The 21728-nt window shown below is 39.9% G+C and overlaps 1 protein-coding gene across 37 annotated transcripts in view; it reads left to right on the top strand.

Moving 5' to 3' along the window:
• The window catches only part of EXOC2 (exocyst complex component 2), a 212947-nt gene that overhangs the window by 180583 nt on the left and 10636 nt on the right, over positions 1-21728 (top strand). For all 37 annotated transcript variants that reach the window (XM_070583938.1, XM_070583949.1, XM_070583937.1 and 34 more), the window contains 2 exons: positions 17533-17588; positions 19676-19798. In XM_070583938.1, the coding sequence (XP_070440039.1) occupies positions 17533-17588; positions 19676-19798 (179 nt within the window). The remainder of the gene's footprint in view (positions 1-17532; positions 17589-19675; positions 19799-21728) is intronic.

The following is a 21728-nucleotide window of genomic DNA, read 5'->3' as shown; positions in this document are numbered from 1 at the left end:
TCAGTTGTACATTATTGTTAGTCATGTTGTGGGTACACCTCTTCCCCCTTTGTGCCCTCCCCCCACCCCCCCTTTTCCCTGGTAACCACCAATCAGATCTCCTTGTCAACATGTTAACTTCCACCTATGAGTGGAGTCGTATAGAGTTCGTCTTTCTCTGACTGGCTTATTTCGCTTAACATAATACCCTCGAGGTCCATCCACGTTGCTGCGAATGGGCCAATTTTGTCTTTTTTTATGGCTGAGTAGTATTCCATTGTGTATATATACCATATCTTCTTTATCCAATCATCAGTTTCTGGGCATGTAGGTTGGTTCCACGTCTTGGCTATTGTAAATAATGCTGCGATGAACATAGGGGTGCATGGGACTCTTGGGATTTCTGATTTCAGGTTCTTAGGATAGATACCCAGTAATGGGATGGCTGGGTCATAGGGTATTTCTATTTTTAACTTTTTGAGAAATCTCCATACTGTTTTCCATAGTGGCTGTACTGGTTTGCACTCCCACCAACAGTGTATGAGGGTTCATAATAGTTATTTTTTTAATATCAAATTGTGCCCTCTTTGGCTGAAGGAGTTTCTTCAGAGGGGCTCCTGGCTCCTGCAGAGCAGTCTTGTGATGCTCCTTTGCTCCCTGCTGTGTGGAGGTGCTCCATGCTCACTCTGCTTTCTTGTCCCAGGCGTGGACTCAGCCATTGGAAGGGAATGAAATAGAATGAAATATGAGAAAACTTCTCTCTCCTAACTTTCTTCTACTCTTTCCACACTGTCTGTGTCCTGCCTCTGTACCCCCTCGGTGTTTTGTAGTCTCTCTCACTCTCGTTAAATCTCACCCTAAAGTCCGTTCTGTGATTGGACAAGCAGTGTTAGCAGCCGTCTCATCACCTGGTGGTTTCTTAGATTCCAACGATCCCATCGCCTCTGTTCAAGTACACACAAGCTGAGCCCATTCCTTAGTGTCACAGTCCTGCCAGGCAGCTGGAAGCTTCTGCCTCCTCTGAAGTGGTGTCTTCCAGTCAGTGACATGTGAGTTCTGACACTGTGTGTTCTGTGCTTATGGAGTCCGTGGAACTTCTGTTCCTAGAGTCCTGTGGAAAGTGTTAGGAAGTTTTTTCTTCAATTTACCTGAATTTGTTTATCTAATTATAGAAGTAACGGTCTTTTTCTAAAACTCATTTTACACACTTCACAACTGTGTGCACCATGGTAAACACCAAGATAACATATTTGTATATGTCCTACCATTTTGCCATTCTTTTCTCCATCCCAGCTATTTTATTGTTTCCTTGTGACCTTGGCTATGTTTGGGGTTAATTCACCCTGGATTTAAAGCGTTTGTCTTTAAACAGTTCTATGTGAGAAGTTCGAAAGGGCATTGGGGGCCCCCGTCTGCATTTGGAGCTCTGACTTAGGCCGTGCCCGGGAGCCTGTGGAAGTCCGGGGCCCGCCAGGCAGGGCGTGCAGGCAGCCTCGCCCACTCTGCTGTTGGGCCAGCTGCAAGCCCAGCGACGTGATCACACAGGCTCCATATTGGGGAACATGGACAGCGTATAGTGAAAAGTTGACATTTGGGTTGTCATCTTAATAAATTTAGCCTAGATGTTGTAGCTACTATCAAGGCGTTACTGTATCTCCCCCCTGATTCCTCCTCAGAACAAAGGCCTTGGTTCCTACTCAGAAGTTTTTATTCTCCTAGGTTAGTAAAGAAGATGGCCTGCTATAACAACACTGTTGGATTAGTTTTAGTACCTCTGCGCTGTGCGTTACGTGCAAATTTTAATGGAACACTTTAGGATTGTTTTAATATTTGGATGGGTGGAGTATATTGGACTAGTATAGTGAGTAGACAATTCCAAATTATTACTTTAACCTGGAAAACTGTGACAAATGTTATGCTTTCCCACTTATTTATAACATGCATCACAATAGAAAGCTGAGGTTCAGATGATTTCCAAATGTTATATTTGGACTTCTTAGCAAATTTTGTCACTGTCAAAAGTACTTTGGTATTTTAGTCACTGGTTAATAGAATCTAAGTTGTCTGAAAGAAACCCCAGAAACTACTTTATACTCGCTACAGATACCTAAAGGCTTTGTGTGTGTGTGTGTGTGTACAGTCTCTTTTTTTATCGAAAATCATTATTAAAATCATTATTGCCAGTTGTTACGCTCCGACAGGACTATAATGTACCCCTATGCAACACACCTAGAGTCTAATTGACTATATTTTGGTTCTGAAACTATTTTTGGTGCTTAGATGAGTCAGGATAGCTCTCTGGATAGCCTTACATCCGACAATAGTAGACATTTTGATGATTTTAGAGAAAGGAAGAGAGATTACAAAAAAGCCAGGGGTAGATAGGAGGTCAGAAGATTTGTGTAGAAAGGATAGAAAGATGTTACGAATTTTTTTCGTATTTTCTTTCTTACTTCCATTGCCACATTCCTTAACCTACCATCCTGGGGTTTTTGTCTGTTTGGCTTTTGATTTCTTTATTTTTCTTTGTGTTTCTGGGCATGGAGTGGGGTGGGAGCAACTTAGGGTCCCTAGTTGCTAACTTCTACAGAGCTGAAAAACGTGTATTTCAAGTGTTCTCTTCTTTATAACAATGTTATAAATTTGTTTCTGGCATGATATTCTATAAAAACCAATATGTTTATAGTTTCATCAAAAGCAATACCATTTATATGCGTTTATTGTGGCTGGAACTGAAAGAGAGATGTTTTGAAAACTGCTTATCGTTCTTCTTTAAGTGTTTTCTATGCACAAATCTGATCGTTGGCTCCAACCTTCAAGGACACCTCTGCTCTCGCTTGGCTTGGCTAGCCCTTCGCCTCCCAGCCTGCATCGCCTCTCCCCTCCTCTGGGCTCTGCTCTGCCGGAAGACCCTCCCCTCTTCTCCCGGGCATCCCACCTGGGCCTGATTGAAGGCCATGTGTGCACCCAGGTGGAGCTTCCAGAAAACCGCTGAGAGGGTTGTGTCTTCATCCCACACCACCTGAAGCCACTGAGAAAGCACCCCGGGGCATACCAAGCACTCAAAAACTGTGCTAAGTGAATGCAAAGGCACGTGCACTTACCCATTCTAGTAGAAGATGCACACCTGTAGCATTTTGTCAGCAAGCTAAACCATAGAGCGATTCTTTGCACGTTTCATCTCCTCTAACCTGTCGTAAACAGACATCAGAAATGCCATTTCTATCTATTTCTCTCTCCCTAAACTAGGGGAGAACCTCAGAGATAAATGGCACTTTAGTAAATATTTATTGGGTTTATCATGTCCAACTTGCTTCACTGTCTTTTCTTAATAAGTAGCAAAAGCCAACCCCAAAATACTTTTAGTGAAGCTTAATAATTAGCCATTTGGATGACTTTATTCTGAACATCACAGTGGAAAACTGTGGAGTATATGTTTTTAAAACAATGACCTCTCAAACATTTCCTGGGAGTCCACAATAGAAAAGAGACATACAGGCCTGGAGGGGGCTCAGAGACCCGCACATCCTTCCCTTAATAGCTGGGGAAACCGAGGCCCAGGTGACAGATTATCCAAGGCCATGGAGGACCATTTGGTGATAAAACTGGGACTTTTCTCTGTCTGCTTCAATTTCTCATTTACCAGCAAGCTTATTAATGTGGTAAACTCTACATAGTATAAGTAGTCCAACAGTGGTACAGTTTAAATCCAAAACTTAGTTTGGGGCTAAGTGATTAGAGCAATAGACATCAGCAACGCAGTTTATGTCTATAGGTGCAAATTAAAGGTAATGTTAATAAAATCTTTATATTGTATAGGATATTTACTTGGGATTTGGATGTTCTTTTGGGTCAATTTACTTCAATTTTCTGTTAATATCTCATACTCATAATCAAAATGTTTGAGTGACAAAGTAAATTCATAAATATGAGATATTTGAAAACCCATTTTTCATTTTTTGACATTGCTGTCATTTCTGATTGCAAATGGTGTGACAGCCTATGATTACAGTAACAAGGACTTTAAGAATTATATGTAGAATGCATATCACTTTTAGCAAATTTTTGTATTGAAGGAGTTTAATAATAGGTTTTATAAAATCACAAAAAGACACCTTCAGGGACTTTAAATATGACGAATATCAAAGAAGTTAATATTCTTGTACTGTATGGTTGAGTTGTATTAATGAAAAGAAAAATTGGTGTATATTCTTGGACTTTTTTCTCTTCTTTTTCTTTCTTTTTGGTTTTGTGCTGTGGCTTACTTTTTTATTTTCTGCTAAGGAAAATGGGTATGGCAAATACTTTTTTTTTAACTAAAGCAGGTGCTCCTTTTGGACATGTGGGCCCATATTCAGCAAGACAATACATAAACTAATGTTGACAATGAAGTGCTTTAGGTGGGTACATAGTTCTGTTTTTCTCTCCTCTTTGGAAAACTGGCAGTGTTAAACATAAATACACATTTTTGCAGGGACCTCATTCCATTCCAGTATACTACCTAAGAGAAATGAGTGTTTATGCTCACCAGAAGAAATAAGCAACCATATTCATAGCAGCTCTTTGAAATAGCCAGAAATTGGAAACAACCCAGATGTTCATCAGCAGTAGAATAGGTACATAAATGTGGTATGGCCGTGCAGTAAAATGCCATGTAGCAATGAGAATGACCAAACTCTCCTATGTGCAACAACATACGAATGATTCTCATGGACATAATGTTGAGGAAAGAAGCCAGATCCAAAAGAATGCACACTGTTTGCTTCTGTCCGAGCTCATTATTCCGTTCGTCTGAAAGCAAGCACGCCGACCAGTGGAGACAGGTCAGAAGAGTGATTGCCTTGTAGATAGGGGCGTTGGCTGGGAAGGAGTATGAGACAGCCAGCTAGGGGCTGGAAGTAAATATTCTCTGTCTTGATCTGGATGGTGGCTACATAGATGTCTACCAATATAAAAAAATCGTTAATATATACATAAGATTTATGTACTTTATATGAGTAAGTTAGTTTTAGAAGAGAGGGAAGAATTCATATCTGAAAACTTAAAAATCTTGACAACAGAATATCATGATCACTAAGGGCAGCCAATTCCACACCTCTTCCAAGTGCATATCTTGTGTAATACTTTGTGTCGCACTTTTTCCTCTATGAAGGTGGCTGAATCCAAGTGTTCAAGTCAAATGAACTTAGATTCAGACCTGAAATCATTGTGATTTCAGTTCAAGAAGGCCTTTTATACTGTTAGATGTAAAACTTAAAAGAATAATTGTGGTAGATTGTATTACTGTGGATCCAAGTCCACTTTTTTGTCCCTGGGAGGTTTTGTCCCTGGGTTCTGCTGCATCACCCACTGAGGTCAGACGTGGCCCTGTGGAAGCAGCCCAGGTGACCCAGCCGGAGCTCTGTGAGCCGGAGCCCTGTGAGCCGGAGCCCTGTGAGCCGGCCACGGTTCCTCCTGCGCTTTCTCCCCTGCTCTGTGTGGGGGGGAGCTTGTCTTAAGGTGGAGCCTCCGTAAGTGAGATCCCTGAGTGACTACAGTGATCAGGCCCCTCGGACCCCACCCTACATGCCCCATCAGCAACAAGTCCATTTGCTGTAGTCTTAAGCTGCTGATATATTGGAGTTTTTTTTTAACTTTGTCATGACCTAGCTTACTTAAACTAATAAAATAATTTTTATTTCCTCTTTATCTCTTCCTTTCCTAATTTGTTTTTCTTATCTATAATGCATGGAATATGTAATACGTATATATGTCTGAATTACGTGTTTTATAAGTTTACGTATTATGTATGTTTTTACAATATATGTAATATCTTAGTGGCAAATATCTTCATAAACTAAAGGTTGTATATCATATATTATAATCTTATATATACTTATATATAAACATGTATCGAGAGGGCTCAAAATTCCTTTACCTATGACTTACATAATCAAAAAACTGTGAAAATTTTTCCACTAGCCTGTGCCTCATGATGACAGGCCCCATGCCTGACTCCCCTCCAGGGTCCTCACCGTAGGAAGTCCCTTTACATAATGGATCCTCAGCATACGTTGGAACAAATGAATGCTTTAGTAAATGAAGGAATAATTTCCCCATTTGAGAATTATCCTAAGTCTTAAAATTTTGTCCTGATAAGAAAACATTTCGTGCAGTCGCATGAGTGTTTTCAGGTGCTTGTAGAAACGTAGGTGATGTCCACGTGCACACTGCTTCAGAAACCATGCGAGGGAGAGATCTTGGTGACACACAAGTCACAACAGTGTGAATGGAAACAATTGTAGGGTTGGCTTGTTTTTGTGGTGTTTAAGCTTGTAGCATTGAAAATAAAATACCAAATATCATTTTTGCTTTGGTTCATCTTGAAAACTTGATAAATTTAAAAAGATACTTCATTTTGGTCCACTTTTAAATAAAATATTTTCAGTTTAACTGATATTTTCACATACATTATCACATTTTATCCTCCAAACAACCCCAGTGGGTAAGATATTATTTTCCCCACTTGGCGGATTGTTTTCTATTTGGAGTATCAGAAAAGCCTGGGTCTTGTTCAAGGTAGTAGAGCTAGGCCTTCAGCCCAGTTCTTCTGTCTCGAAATTCTAACTTTGTCACTCTTGCTGGAGAAGTGTGTGGGGTGGGAAATGGGTCAGATCACAGTGGTAACAATACTGTGTAATTTTTTGTATTCTGATATTTTGTAAATAATTGAATTGAAAGAGCAGCTGTGCCCTCCTCTGTCTGAGGCATGTCTGACCAGCTGGAGCAGGCAGAGCTGCCTCCTCGGTGGAGTGTGGGCTCCCGTGCCGTCTTGCCCCTGAAGAAACGAGGAGTGGACAGAGTGTGTAGGCAGCTTACCTTTTTCCCTGACGAACAGTGGCTTATGCTGGTCATTTCAAAGTACAGCAGAGTTGTAAGGGTTACTATAATGAAGGATAAAGATGCCAGGCAGAATAAAGGGATTGCATTCATTTTTGCATAAAATATCTGCACAAAACTATAACACGGCCCTAAGCAACAAATTTAGGGTAATGATAAAAGCAAACATTGATGTTGAAGATGGAAGAGCAGCTGAGTAATTGTTAATAGAATTTTCAGGAGAAGAAAAGAACAGAGTTCAGATATTGGAATGGAGATTTTACTACAAAGGGTGAGAGGAACAAAATCCTCCCAGTGGAATGAGGCCTTGTCACTGCCTCCTGCTCCCTCTCCTTGCTGCCATTGCACTCCTGTGCCTTTGTGGTTGGTGGTTCTTGCAGTAAACTTTAGAAGCTGCTATTACAGATACTGAAGTTTAGGCTATGGACGCAAACGACTTGCCCACGTGAGGTCTGGCTGCCATGACCTGAGCCCTCCCGCCGTGCCCTGCTGCTGCTTACTTCGATTTCATCATTTCCAAAAGGCGCAGAGCCAGTGCTTCTGGTTTCTAAAATTAGGCTTCTAAAAGATGCTTATTAAAAGATTTAAAAGATTTCTTATTATGTAAATAAGACTTTAAATTCCAAGTTAGTTACTGACTTTTCATATTTTTTTCTGCCTTGAATTTTATTATAACTCAATTGTTTTTAATTTCAACGTCTTGTCTTTATTTTAATGGCTGGAACTTTCTCAAATTGCATATGGAACCGTATGTTGAGAATAGGGACTACACCTTCTTGCTTCTTTCCTGTGTTCCGCAGTGATGACGCAGAGGCTGCTCTGTAACACGGGTGGTGCCCCCGGCGTTTTCACACCTTCCACGGTGGGCCTGCCAGGCGTCCACTCCTGTAATCAGAGGCCACGCAGCCCAGACTGGAGCCAGGATTCTAACCCAAGCAGTTGGTCTCCAGAGCCATGTTTTCAGCCTGGCTTCTCTCATAGCATTTGTTAGTTTAGATTTAGTTGAAGTCATTCTTGGGGGGAAAAAAACCTCCTTGAGATTTTTAAAATTGAACAGTTACTACGTTTATGAAATATTACAAACAAATGTAATACCTTGTAGTATGAAACAAATACATTCATTTACATATATAGAATGAATCCTATTTTCTTGTCACTTTCACTTTTCTAATTGAAGTTGCCTTCTAATGGAAAAAAATTTTTTCTGCCAGAACACTAAATTGAAGCAAATTAGTTTGATTTATCAGTTAGTGTTAAATTAATTAAATGTATACTTTTAAGTCTGAAATTCAGTGTATCAAATTTCAAATGATGAAACTGATCAGTGTATTCCATGCTAAATGTATGAAGTGTTCTATATTTCATGTTAATATAATTCATAGTCTGTTTTACTCATCAGACTTTAACTTTGAAATGGGAGAAGTCATGATTTGCTTGTCCATATTTGAGTGTTGAAAGCTATTTGTGAAGTTTATGAATGCTAAACTCTTATCGATATAAGTTCTTTCTTACAAATAGAAAAAATAAGCCATGAAATAATTTTACTGTTATTTTCACTGCTGGTGGTATTTTCTATTTTCATAGAAAAAAGTTTCCCTATTCATATTTAAAAGCTAGAAAATCATATTAATTAAAGCCAAAAAAAAAAAAAAAAGATCCTGAGAAAGAAAATAGGAAACTGAAGAGGCTATTTATTCAGGGATATACTACATGTGAAGAGTATCCTTTCCTCAAGGATTCTTTTAAAAATCCCATATGTGGCAAAAGATATTCATCAGTTTAGGAATGAGAGAACTAAAACATGAAGACCTGGGACTTAAACCCTTTTTCTGTTTCAACAAAAGCTGATTTTGTTGCAGAGTATCTAGGTCTTTCTCTCTGTGTGATCATGTTGATACAGTTTCTGGTTACCTCTTTTACATAGGCAGTAACTTCAATAATGTATCTTCAGACTGTAATTGAATAGTAATATACTTGAAGAAAAATACCCCAAAGTTCATTCATGTAGTGTTTCAGTTTGACCAAAAAAAAAAGTCCATTGTGGGATATTTATAGTATTTTTCAATCTATTTTTATCTGTAGACTAGGACTGATAACTGATTTAGGGCACAGGGGTTAAAAACAGGAAATGTGGTTTGTAAGGTAGGCAGGATCTCCAGAGTTTCCAGAGTCTGATTTCTTGTGGTGCTGACTGGGGAGTGTCGTGTTTCGGAACAGCATCAGGCGGCGCACCTTGACAGGCCGTGTAGGAAGGAGTGTGTCCAGTTACGGCAGGAAAGGCTGCATGGAAACCTGCCTTCTTGGTGTGGACTCACACAGCACTGCAGTTGTTGTCCGCGATTGCACGTGTTCTTTCTCTCCAGCTCTCTTTCAGACACTCTTTAGACAGTCAGATGAAGTCTAAGTCTTGTGTAACTTTTAGTGAATTTCCTTTGACCTTTGTATTTTGCTTAAAATTTTATTTTAGTGTTTTAGTGGAAAGTTTTGTCATTATCATAGTTGAGGAGGAACATATACTATGATTATTATAGTAATTAGAGAATCTAAGTTAAGAAAATAAAAAGGCATGAAGAAGCAGGGGTATTATTTTGTTTGGCCTTTTGAATGGCAGCTTGGCAGAAGTGATCAAAACTAAAAACCTTTGACTCAGCAATTCCACTTCTAGGAAGATATCTTACATAAAATTATTCTATGAGATTATATGGATTGATGTCAATTGCAGGATTATGTATAGCAGTATATATTGAAAGGCAACGTAACTGTCTAATAGTAGGAGAATAAATTATGAATAAATAGAATAATATGAATAATAAAAATGAACAAGTTAGAAAAAATAGAATAAATATATTATGGTACAACCATACTGCATAATACCAGACAGCCATTGAAAATTATCAGGTAGATATGTATGCAATAGCATGTTTGTGATATATTATGGAATGATGTAAGCAAGTTTCAAGAAGAGAACATGTAGTATAATCTCACTTTTTAGGAAAAAAGTTTATATTCATAGGAAAAGATCTGGAAGAATACACACCAAGCTAGGTCTCCCTAGAATGAAGGAGAAGTTTACTGGACCTATATTTCTTATTATGAAAACTTCTGTGTTGTTTTAATTCTTTTCAATGAGCATTTAATTTTTTTCAAAATAAAAGTTTAGTCCAGAGCAAAGGCTTGATCAATCCCATATATTCAATATAGTCAAGTGTTGCTTAACAACAGAGATGCGTTTGAGAAATGTGTTACGAGGCGATTTCGCCATTGTGCGAACATCGTAGAGTGCACTTACACAAACCTGCATGGAACAGCCTACTACACACCTAGGTTATATGATACTCATCTAATGGGACCACTGTTGTGTGTGCAGTCCATCCTTGACTGAAAGGTCATTATGCAGCACGTGACTGTATTCTGTTCTTTAATGTAGACATTCTCTAGAGAAGTCTAACTAGCAATTTGTCCAAATTTTTAATTAGAAAAATCAAATCTACCTGTATAACGCTTTTTAATTTATAAAGCATTTTCCCATACTTCGAAGAAAACCTGAAGCTCCAATGAATTAACTGATTTTCCAGCTAAGATTTAAATCCAGGTCATTGCTTACACACCTGTACATTATCTGTTATGGGTTTTTACTAGGCTTTATTTCACGAGATTGGCACAATGGGAACACTAACATCCTTTTCACAAATGGTACTGAGAGTCTCGTCAGACAGAAGCTCTCTGTTTGCAAATACGGGGTTTTTTCAGTTGCTGAACAATTTTATCTCATGCAGTTGCTTTCTTTTGCTAATTTAGAGATGTGAGCTCTGTCCCTTGTGCAAGGTGGTCATGTTTCCTTAACTCTGGGTGTGTCCCCATTAGAATGTAAGCCCTGTGAGGAGAGGAGCTTGTTTTCATTTTTGCTCTTTTTGTGGTCATGACTGTGTCCCTAGCACCTGCAGTGGAGCCTGGCGTGTAACAGCCATAGTCACTCTGTAAATTTTCGTAATGTGTGCCTATTCCAGCGTCGAGTGTCCTTCCCATTTGATTATTAAGAAACTGACAAATATAGCAAGAAAAGACTTCTTTTCCACTTTGATGTATGAAACACAAGACCTTCACTGTTAGAGATGTTATGTGGTCCAGGCTGGCTTACAGGAAGCCCGCCCTGCGAGGGGAGGCCTACAGGTTCTTGCTCAGAGCAGAGATGAGCTTTGTTTTCTCCATGGGGAATTTCCACCCTGGCTACTAGATTAATTGCTAAGTGATAGTCTAGATTGATTCTGTGTGGGTGGGGACACTTTTTTGGTTAAATATTATGACACATTTTAATTTCATATTCAGAGAGTAGAGGAGACGTATATTGTAAATACTTAGAAGCTGTTCTCATTCTTTTGCCTAAATAACATGGAAAGTTGTGGGGGTTTATCTATGGGCAACCTTTTTAAAAACAGTACTTATTGCTACATCATAATAATGTAGCATTTGTCACTCCAAGAAGCAAGTCAGTTTGCCTTATTTTTCCTGCACACACTGTCCACATGGACAGCTCCTTCCCTAGTAGTACCATAAATTTGGCATTTATGGCCCACTACTGTTAGAGCTGAAACTAAAACCCAGGTTTCCTAACATACCTACTGAGTATTCACTATGTTCTAATGTATCTGAGCATCTTCCTAAGTATCTATCACGTAGTGACCATTCAGGAAATATTTGATAGTTTATTATTGCAAATAAGCTATTTGCTTAATTAAGTATATAGCTAGAAAAATAAAGCACGTTTGGAAAACAAATATATTTAGCATCAGCAATATTCTATTTTGCTATACTTTATTGGAATTGTATTTTTCAAATGAATCCTGAGAAATTATTTCAAAAGGATTGTTTTCTTAAATCCTATGAGAAATGAGAGATGCATGCTGTAGCAAAGAGTACCTCCTTCACACATACACTAAGGCACTTACATTTTTAGTGGATGGCTCAAATGCAGAATTATATAACATAGAATCCTACATATGTTAAAATTTTTCTCTGATGCATTTATTCACTCATTCATTCACTTAACAATTTATTTAAGAGAGTTAAGTCCTAGGAACTTAGTAGTGAGCAAGATGTACATGGTCTTTGCTGTCTTTCATTTTTTTCATTCATAAATATTTTTGAACATCTGCTACAGGCCAGCCACTGTGGTAGGTACTGCAGATACAAAAGTCAGTGAGGAGCTGTCCCATGCTTGTGGAGCTTGCAACTAGCAGGGGGGATAGATGTTAATCAAGGAGTCACACAGACAAGTTGAAAGCTGCAGCAGTGGGAGGAGAGGGACCCGGCGCAGAGAGGACATGAGAGGGCTGTCTAAAGCAGGCCCTTGGAGGTGCAGGGAGAGCCCTGTCTCCCTTCTGCTGACGGCTGCTGTCTGGCAGATGTACCGTTAGCCTCTTTGTTTAATAAATGGTATTTCCTCTTTTATAAAGGAGAAAGCTGCAAGTCAGAGCCATTCAGAAACTTGCCCTGGGGTGACTGATTAGTAGTAAGTCACGTGTGTATTTGAGGTCAGCATCTGCCTTTGTCCACATGTAGAATTCTAACTCATTCAGGCGATTGCTCAGATGTCACCTTAGGAGGCAGCTCTTCCCTAGCCTTCTCTAGTGTGTGATGTTCAGCCGTTCTTTTCAAAACAAGTGCAAAGTATAACAAAAGAGTTCCACTAAAATTCCAACTTCCAGAGACTTTTGTGTAAATTAGCAAAATAAGAGTATCATCAAAGGCAAATCTCTCCAGTAATAGCACATCCCAGTAACATTTGATACTGCATCTGGGCTGTCTGCTGCTGTCAGGTTCTTAGAGTGCACGTTCAGCTGTTCCAAGACTCCTGGTGCCATTCAGATGAACGTCACCCACCATCGGTGTGCTGCAGCTGGGTGACAGTCATGACAGGTAATCATCCAGACTTCTACGTCATGTATTTCAGAAAGAGAAGTTAGTGTGTTGTTCTGGTCATCATGCCTTTTGCCCAACTATTTATGTCTTTTTTTATTTAAAAAAACATAGCATCTGAAATATGTGTACTGCTTTAGAATTGGCAAAATGCTCCTTATCGCTAAATGATAAGCTCTCTTAGGGTGGCATCACAGCTATCTTGTTTTTGTTTTTGTTTGCTGAAGAATATTTGCCTTGAGCTGACATCTGTTGCCAGTCTTCCTCTTTTATTTTGTATGTGAGCTGCCGCCACAGCATGGCCACTGACACGTGATGTAGGTCTGTGCCTGGGAACCAAATCCAGGCTGCTGAAGCAGAGCATGCCGAACTTAACCACTAGGCCGTGGGGCTGGCCTGGGGTCATGTCTATTTTGCTCACCACCACCTGTCAGTGGCTAGGATATAACAGATACTCCACAGATATCTGAAGAATGAGGGAATAAACATGTATTACATTTCATAACAGCTTTGTTAACAAAACAGGTATTGTAATCTCTACATTTTGCAACGTAAGCAGTTATCTAAAAGATGAACTGATTTTTGTCTGAGCTCCATCATTAGTGCATGAGTAAGCCACAACTTGAATCCAAAGTCTTCTGACTTTACACTGAATGTTTTCTGTCACTTCAGTGAACTTAGAAGTCATCATCAACCGTTAATAATATTAAAATTAGAATAAAATGTAGTGGGAAGAGAATGAACATATACCACAAAACTTAACTACAAAATTGTCCCTTTGTCGCAGCCATGGACCTTTTTAAAATAGTACCATAACCAAAAACCAAATCCTAGTCCCACCCCCAGGCACCATGACTGTGGTCCCTTTAAGGTCATTCTTCACTTCATTCTGCCATCCTCTTCAAGACCTCAGCCACTTTGATAACAAGTGTCTATACAGGTTTTCTCTGACAGCTCCTGAATCTCAGCGACATCTTTCTTGCTTTCCAAATGTAACCCTTCCATTAAAGGAAAAGACTTCCAAGTTTAGCTCAGCCGTCAGTGAAATCACAGGGAAGACCCAAGTTTACATTTCCCAAAACCCAGATCTGTTCTCTTTCAACTCTTGAGTTTGTGAATTTCCATCCTTTTGGCATGATTTTCAAGTAATTCCGTTTTCCCTGTCAGACAAGAGCAAAGTGGCCACTCTAGCCACCAAAAAGAAGATTGCTCCCTGCTGCCAGCTGTGTTTTGATGGTCATTTGACGTGAGTGCCACCTGGGGCGGGTGGGGCAGCCTCTGGCACTGCCGCTGCCCTGGGCACCTTTTGGTGGGACAGAGCTTTGAAGGAGCGGACATCCCCCTACAGGTGGATTTGGAGCAATGCTTTGAAACAGAAAACTTAACAGGCAGTTAAACCCGAGGGGTTAATCTGCGTTTAGTTTTTTAGAAACATCTGAAAGTCTCGGTGTGGGCCCCTGAGAGAGTCCCGGGTGCGGGCTGGAAGTGGAGGGCTGGTGAGTGGGTGTGACGTTGGCTTTGTGTCTCCTTAGGCTGATAACCAGCTTTAGAGTGGCGTGAAGAGAGAAAGGAATTGAAATTCTTAACTAGGAAGACCACAGAGATCTTATCTGTTTCATGTTTATGAACCTTCAGACCTCAGTCCCTAGATGCCAACGCTGTCTGGTCTCCAGGCCCAGTGCCCTGACTTTCTCCGCCCCTCCCCGAATACTGGTCTTTAACCTTTGAAGAACTTCATGAAATAGAGATTGCAAGGAAACTTTTCACAAATTAGTTTAAATTGGAATACAAAGATTTTATTGTAATATAAAACCCTTTCATATAGCCATCTAGCACATTTTTGCTACGTACAACTTGCACACATACGTGAACCCCAGTAAATTAGGGAAAACGTAATAAGTAAGCACCCTGGGGTCTTACACATGTTGGGGTATGTACCTATTCTACTTGAACGACCTAACGCCTCTCTCCCTTTAATGTGCGCCTAGCAGTGGCTCCATGGAGTAGAATCTCAACAAATTTATGTTAGATGAGTGAACGAGAACTTCAGCTGGTCCCTTAGAACCGACAATTTCAGCCGAGCAGGCAATAAAAGATACTTATCTCTGTGTTTAACACAACGGGTAGCTTTTTGGAGAGAGGCGGTCAATTAAATTGAAGTTTGGATTGTTCTGGTATGGCACCAGCATGCCCACCGCTTTGGAGCCCCGCCTCACGCAGCTGCTCTCTTCAGCTGTGTTTACCTTAATGCTCCCCTCGGAGGCCTACTGGCCGGACGCGAGCGTGGCCAGGGGCTCTGTTTCTTCTCATCCCCAGCACCACACACTTGTTCCCTGTCTTTTCCCAACAGTGCCACTCACCCCTTGAAGTGGTTGTTTGTTGTTGGCTTTTTGTGGGGCAGGGGGACCAATTATTTCATCTTTTTCTATTCATAAAAATAAAGTCTCCAAGAAATGCAAAATTGTTCTACTTGTCCAAGGTGAAGGCTCTGTGCTCCTCCCAATATGTTATCCTTGTGAAACCTGTGGTCAGCCTAAAACAGGAAGCTTGATTTTTCTTTTTCAGATTTTCTGTCAACAGGAATATGGTTCTTATGGTTGAAAGTACGCTGTGCTTTTCTTCTTAGTGTTCACAGCCTTGTCTTTAGAATGGTACTGAGTAATTTAGGCGCATCTCTTCTGCAGGGTGTTTTATTAGTAATGCTTAGTCCGGTGGGTTTGCCAGGAAATGTTTTCCTCTCAGGGTCAGAGTGGGAGTTGAGTTTACAGCATACTGTCACTGAGCATGTGACCTTGACTTGCTTCATTCTAAGTTTAATTTTCTGCTTTTTAGTCAGCACTCTGGCCCACTCTTGTCTTTTACATTGAAGAATTTTAGAAGTAAAAACTGCCCTCACATTTCCAGTCATCATTGCTAGAACCCGAACTTCTGATACTTGTTCACACAGTAGCACTGACAGGACCCTGGTTTTCACAGAGAGCAGAGACCGTTGCATTTCTTACTCTCATGTTCCTTAAATCCTTGTTGGCCTAATATCATGCTTATGTTTGTATTCACTGTAGCCGTCTTCTGGGTGCGTGTGCGTGTGCCAAGTCTCCCTGGGGTGGCGGTGTGGAGAGCTGGAGCTGAGCGCAGTGATGACGGGCTCTTGGCCAGAGCGCCCTCCCCTGCCCCTGCCCCTGCCCCTGCCTCAGGGAGAGGGCGGGCCGAGGCGTGCCGGCCCTGCTGGTCTGGGTCGTCAGGGACAGATGGCACAGCCAGGTTCCCCTTGCGCCCTGACACAGCAGGTGACCATCCGAGGGAACCTGCCTGGGGTGGCTTTCCTCTCACGGAAAGAAGGCTTCTCTGCTCTTGAGCGCAGGCCTGTTTGTGTCACTTCCACTTAACAACATCACCTTGCATTCTCTCCTACCTCCCAGATAAGACTGCTTACCTTGCAATTATCCTTTCTCACAGAAAGAATCAACTAATTTCTGGACTATATTTAATTATCTTCAGTCAGCTTTCTCAGTTACGCCTTCAGCAAAATATAAGTAGTAACACTTGAACCTTCTTATCCCAAAGAAATACATATGAAATTGGCTTCTCAAAAGAAAAAGAGTGCAGCCGTGTATACCACATAGTATATGACAGAATCCGAAGTTAGTTATATATTTAATATCTGCAAATGCCAATTTAAAAAGTTGCTTATTGTTCTTGGCCTTTATCTCAACTGTCCTAAATAATCAGTAGCTTGGATGACATTTTGGGAAAAGATCCTCCTTGATATCCTTACTGCTAACATTCATGACTTTACAATACAGTCGAGTTTGCTCTGTTTTATAGAGAAGGAATTATCAGTATATGCACTTCATTCTAGAAGGCATTCTGAAACATTATTCTACTCCAAGGAAAAGTAGTTGTTTTGGAGTTACAATAAAGCAGCATTTTGTTTCTTGCAAAATCATGGTAATGAAAGCTCTTACTGAGTACTGAGAACCCGAGGACCACTTGCGTGTGTTATCTCCTTCAGGCCCGCTGTTCTCAGACTCACTGACAGGAGAGAAAGCTGGGCCCACAGGCTTCTCATCAGAAGTCACAGTTTTAGGTGATGAAGCTGGGGTCTGGTCCAAGATGATCTGACTTCTGACCTCTGCACTGTTCAATCTTGTGTGCCTACTTTTGAGTGAAGTAGTGTTCATTAATTCTGTACCATCCTGAAATCTTGCATTTTATCCAATCTTTAACTTGCTTTACAGAATCAGATTGAGTAGTTTTGTCAGAAGTTTCCCCCAGAAATGATTTCTTAAGATCAAAATAGTCATCCAGCATAATAATTTGACTGTTAACTTTGGAGTAAGATGCTATAATAGATATTTTGCATATGTTTTATAAGTTTTGGTAGATATCCTCCTTCTGTCCTCTGTTTTTTGGTATGTTAATGTGTGTGTGTGTATATACACACGTACATGAAAAATATATATATGAAGAAACTGAAGTACATTTTTAAATTTCAATTTTGAAACAGACCAGCAGTTACAGAAAGTATAAACAATGACAGAAACAGAAAAAGAATGCAAGAAAACTCCTAACTAATTTAATCCTTTTTTAAAACCTATATGAAAATAGTCCTTTCACCATTTGGTTCTCGAAAGGAAATAGTCGGGGTCTTTCTCCTCAGAAAACGTGAAGGCGGTCGTACAGAGCCCGGGAGGGCAGCGGGGGACCGGGAGCTATGTTCCCATTAAATGCCTTTCTCCTCCCCCTTCTTGATTTCAGGTGTCAGAAACTATTTAAAAGAAGCATTGGTGAACATAATTGCCGTGCACGCAGAGGTAAGCTATCATTAGATGTTCCTAAGAGATATGGGTAACTCGAAAAAAAGAAAAAGAGGAAAATGTGATGGTTTTTATGGTGGTCTTTTTTCCCTTCAGAATATACCTTGGGTAGAAATAAAACACAGCTCTACTTTCATGCAGGCACATGCACATGTGTGGTTTTAACTGAGAGTCTTTTTCTGAAATTGTGTATGTTTTTTCTCATAATTAAAACTAAATTCCTTAATATTTGAAAGGTAAGGAGAAGAGAGATTGAAAGGCTGTTTCCCCTTATCTTGAATTGAAAAGGAATGTTAAATCCCTTTATCTGGGAAAATTCATTAACCTCTTTTTAACCAGTATACAAATAAGCATTGATGTCTTACTCACGTAGCAATGTGGTCTTACTTAGTGGCTGGGATTCCAGAAAAGTAGACGCTTGTTAGAAAGGTAGGCTCAAAGAGCAGGCTGAAGTTAGGGAGCAGGGGCATGGTTTCCTATCACTGGCTGACCTGGTTACATGGAGATGTTGGTGCTTCTGGTTCACACTAAAACTGGCCCTCACTTGAAGCATCATCATCCTAAGCTTCATACTCACATCCTTAGTTAACATCCTTCTTAGGAGGGCTCTTCTAAGGAACATCAAAAGAAGAGACCACAGATGCCACCGTTATCGCCACTATGACTGCCTGTTCTGTAATTTTACAATCTGTGACTCACTGCTTTGCCAGGACTTTCAGAGTGGCTGTGGCTCATACGCTGATGGCTGACCAGATCAAATGGGGCCACGCAAATATCTTACCATTAGATAATTTCCACTGTTGCTTGAGTGCCTTTTAAACTGTATGCATCTGATATAGGTGCATTTAGGTTTATACCACTCCACTCTCTACATCCAAAAGTATCTGAGATTATCAAGGTAAACTGGAAAAACATGGATAATTAAGGGTAAAGCAAGAGTGACTGAAGGAAACGAAGAGTCTGCTACCCCGTTCCTGAACTTGGCTTTCAGTTTGGAGCAACTAGATCAGAAAGAGCAGTATAGTATGTTAGAGTTTTCATTACTCACTGTAACTTCCTCTATAAAAATTGGTTTTTATATGATTTAACGCAGACAGGAATTTGTCTTATATATCTTTTTATAATGAGTAATATATTTTCAACTGTGATTTTATCAAAGATATAAAAATGCTTTCTTGTTATATTAGCATCCAATAAAATTAGGGTATAGAATTAAAACCTCCACCAGGGGAAGCATTTCTGTGGCAGATGGACAGGTGGCCATTGGAGGAACGGGGAACACTTGGGAGCTCTCGGTGATGATGGTGATCCCTAAGAGGCAGCTTTGATCACTGTCCTTTATCAACAGCCATGGGCTGATTTGAAGAGATTAAGCTTTTCAGGCCCCATTTTAATTTATCCCATGACTGAAAGTAGAATTTCATTCATAATGTTTATTATTTACGAACATTTTCTTGAACACACATTATGTTGGGGTCGACCCAACGGTTTAATACTGGTGACTCAGTCTGAAAAAAGGAAAAGCTAAAAAGAAAACATGATTTAGTTTAATTTATACATCAGGATAGTAAAATGTTTCACCACGTTTTTAAATATAGTAACTTAGTTTGAAAATGCCAAAATTCAAAGTTTAAAAATAATGTTTTATGTTAAATGAAAGGAAATATATTTAATTCAGCAAATAGTACAACTGGAGACCTTATTGCCCAACGTAGAATAATGTACCCAGTATGAAACAGTGTTTGTTGCCATCTAAGGAGAGTTTGACCCAGTATGTTTTTTTTTAATCGTGGTAAAATATTGAGCCAATATATTTTTATTTCTGTAATTTCCTCTTTAGAAATCATATTTCTTCTTGTGAAAAGGACAAGAGGAACAAGAAGTCTTTAAAACTATTTTTAGTTTGTCAACATCAACAATATCTTTCAAAATTATATTTACCAATATATTTTTAAGAGTATTGTTTTTGTCATGAATCAGTTAATACATCTTCAGTGTGAGTCTGTATCTTTCTTCCATTCATAATTCTGATCCTTTAAGCTGCCACAATGCATCATTTCTTCTTATTTGAAACCTTCCATCAGGTGTTCACTATTTCCAAAGAGTTAGTGCCTCGGGTTCTGTCCAAGGTGGTCGAAGCGGTTTCTGAAGAGCTAAGTCGACTGATGCAGTGTGTTTCTTCCTTCAGCAAAAATGGAGCATTACAGGTACCAAAATCATTCAGTTCCATGTTGAACTTTTATTTTCAGTTAAAACATGAAAGTGTGTCTTGTTTATCAGTCTTACAACATGCAGGCTGTTGTGGTGGCTTAGTGCATCTCCTGATTGGAGACCCACAGCATCTCTCTTGCGTAAGCCACACCCATCATACCTGGTCTGCAGGTCCCAGAGCTTCCGTTTCTTTAGAGTAGAGCAAGACCTTAATGACTCTTGTGAAATTATCTGAATGCAGATTCCTTCTAAAGTTCTGTGATTTTTTTTTTAATTTTACAGTTTTCTTCATTACATTCAATTTCACAGGAAAGTTTTAGCAACTTACCTTTTTTTTTTTTTAAAGGCACCAGAGTTAACATCTGTTGCCAATCTTCCTTTTTCTTTTTTTTTCTTCTTCTTCTCTCCAAAGCCCCCCATACTTAGTTGTATATTCTAGTTGTAGGTCCCTCTAGTTGTGCTATGTGGGACCCCACCTCAGTGTGGCCTGATACTTTATATGTAGGATGCCTACCACAGCATGGCTTGCCAAGTGGTGCCATGTCCACACCCAGGATCCAAACCAGCGAAACCCTGGGCCACTGAAGCAGAGTGTGCAAACTTAACCACTCGGCCACAGGGCCAGCCCCTTTAGCAACTTACTTTTAATAAGTTTTTCCAAGGCATTCAATGCAGTTTGCATATAAACGACAAATAACTGTCTCTTTGCACCCATATTTCATTGGTTTATGTTGTAGTTATTTAAATTTAATAATTACAATAACAAATACAACCTCTATAAACCAGATGATTCTTGGTATGCGTAAAATCAAATTGGTAGGAGCCAAGGTGTACAGGCATCTGAGAGAGTGACCTCCTCCTTGTGAGCCTTCAGTGGCCCAGAGCATTGTGAGTGTATTTTTAAAAGATCCTGGCAGTTTGCTTCTAGTAATGTCTGAGGAAGCTCCTATCAAACCAACACGCTACAGATAGCAATTATAATCTTGAATAATATATAAAAATAAAAAATGTAAAAACAAAAACCTGAAGACACCAGAAAATGACCATTAGCGGGCGATGCTGGAAGAAGTGGCACTTGGCTGAATTCCTCACTTTCTATGGATTTTAGTCTGAAGGCAGGCCCAGGGGTGCCTAAAACTCCACAAAACCTACCGTCTTTCTGGCTTGAAGAATAGGATTCAGGGCAGCCACAACTACAGGAAAACAAGCGAAGTATCCCAGAGAGCGGAAAGTAAGAGCCCCCAGTTCTGTGTCTACACTGTGAAATTCTCTAGTTGACCCCTAAACTACATGTGCATGGTCATACTCCACTCGTGCCAGCCCGATTAAGGCTAGAAGAACTGTAGCAAATTGAAATGCTGCCCAAGAGCCGTGAGTTTTCAGTTTGAGTCCAAAGAAGTTAATTGCTTGCTAAAACAAACAACAAAAATCAACACTCTTCAGAGGTGTATTACAGAATCCAGAGTCTCCACAACATAACATTCACGATGTGCAGGATTCAATGCAAATTTAATTAAGATGCACAACCAAAGCAAACAGGAAAATGTGATCCATTGTCAATAAAAAAGACAATCAGCTGAGACCAACCTCGGACTGACCTGGTTGTGGGAGCTCGAAGACAGAGGTTCCAGAGCAGCTGTGTCCAGTGATGGAAGAAGGCTGTGCTCCTCATGAATCGACGAGGAAGCTCAACAGAAAAATAGAAACCCTAAAAGGGAACTAAATGTAAATTGTGGAAGGGAAAAAATACAATGTATGATTTTTTAACAGCAGAATAGAGAGGACAAAAGAAAAAGTCAGTGAATTTGTAGATTAGCGGAAATTATCCAATATGAAGAACAGAGAAAAGAACAATTGGGAAAATATAAACAGAGTTCTGGGGACCCCTGAGACAATGTCAAGAGGTCTAACATACATGCAATTCAA

This window comes from Equus przewalskii, chromosome 19 (genome assembly GCF_037783145.1).
Source record: "Equus przewalskii isolate Varuska chromosome 19, EquPr2, whole genome shotgun sequence".
NCBI classification, from domain to species: domain Eukaryota; kingdom Metazoa; phylum Chordata; class Mammalia; order Perissodactyla; family Equidae; genus Equus; species Equus przewalskii.
This window is presented reverse-complemented; position numbering and strand designations above follow the sequence as displayed.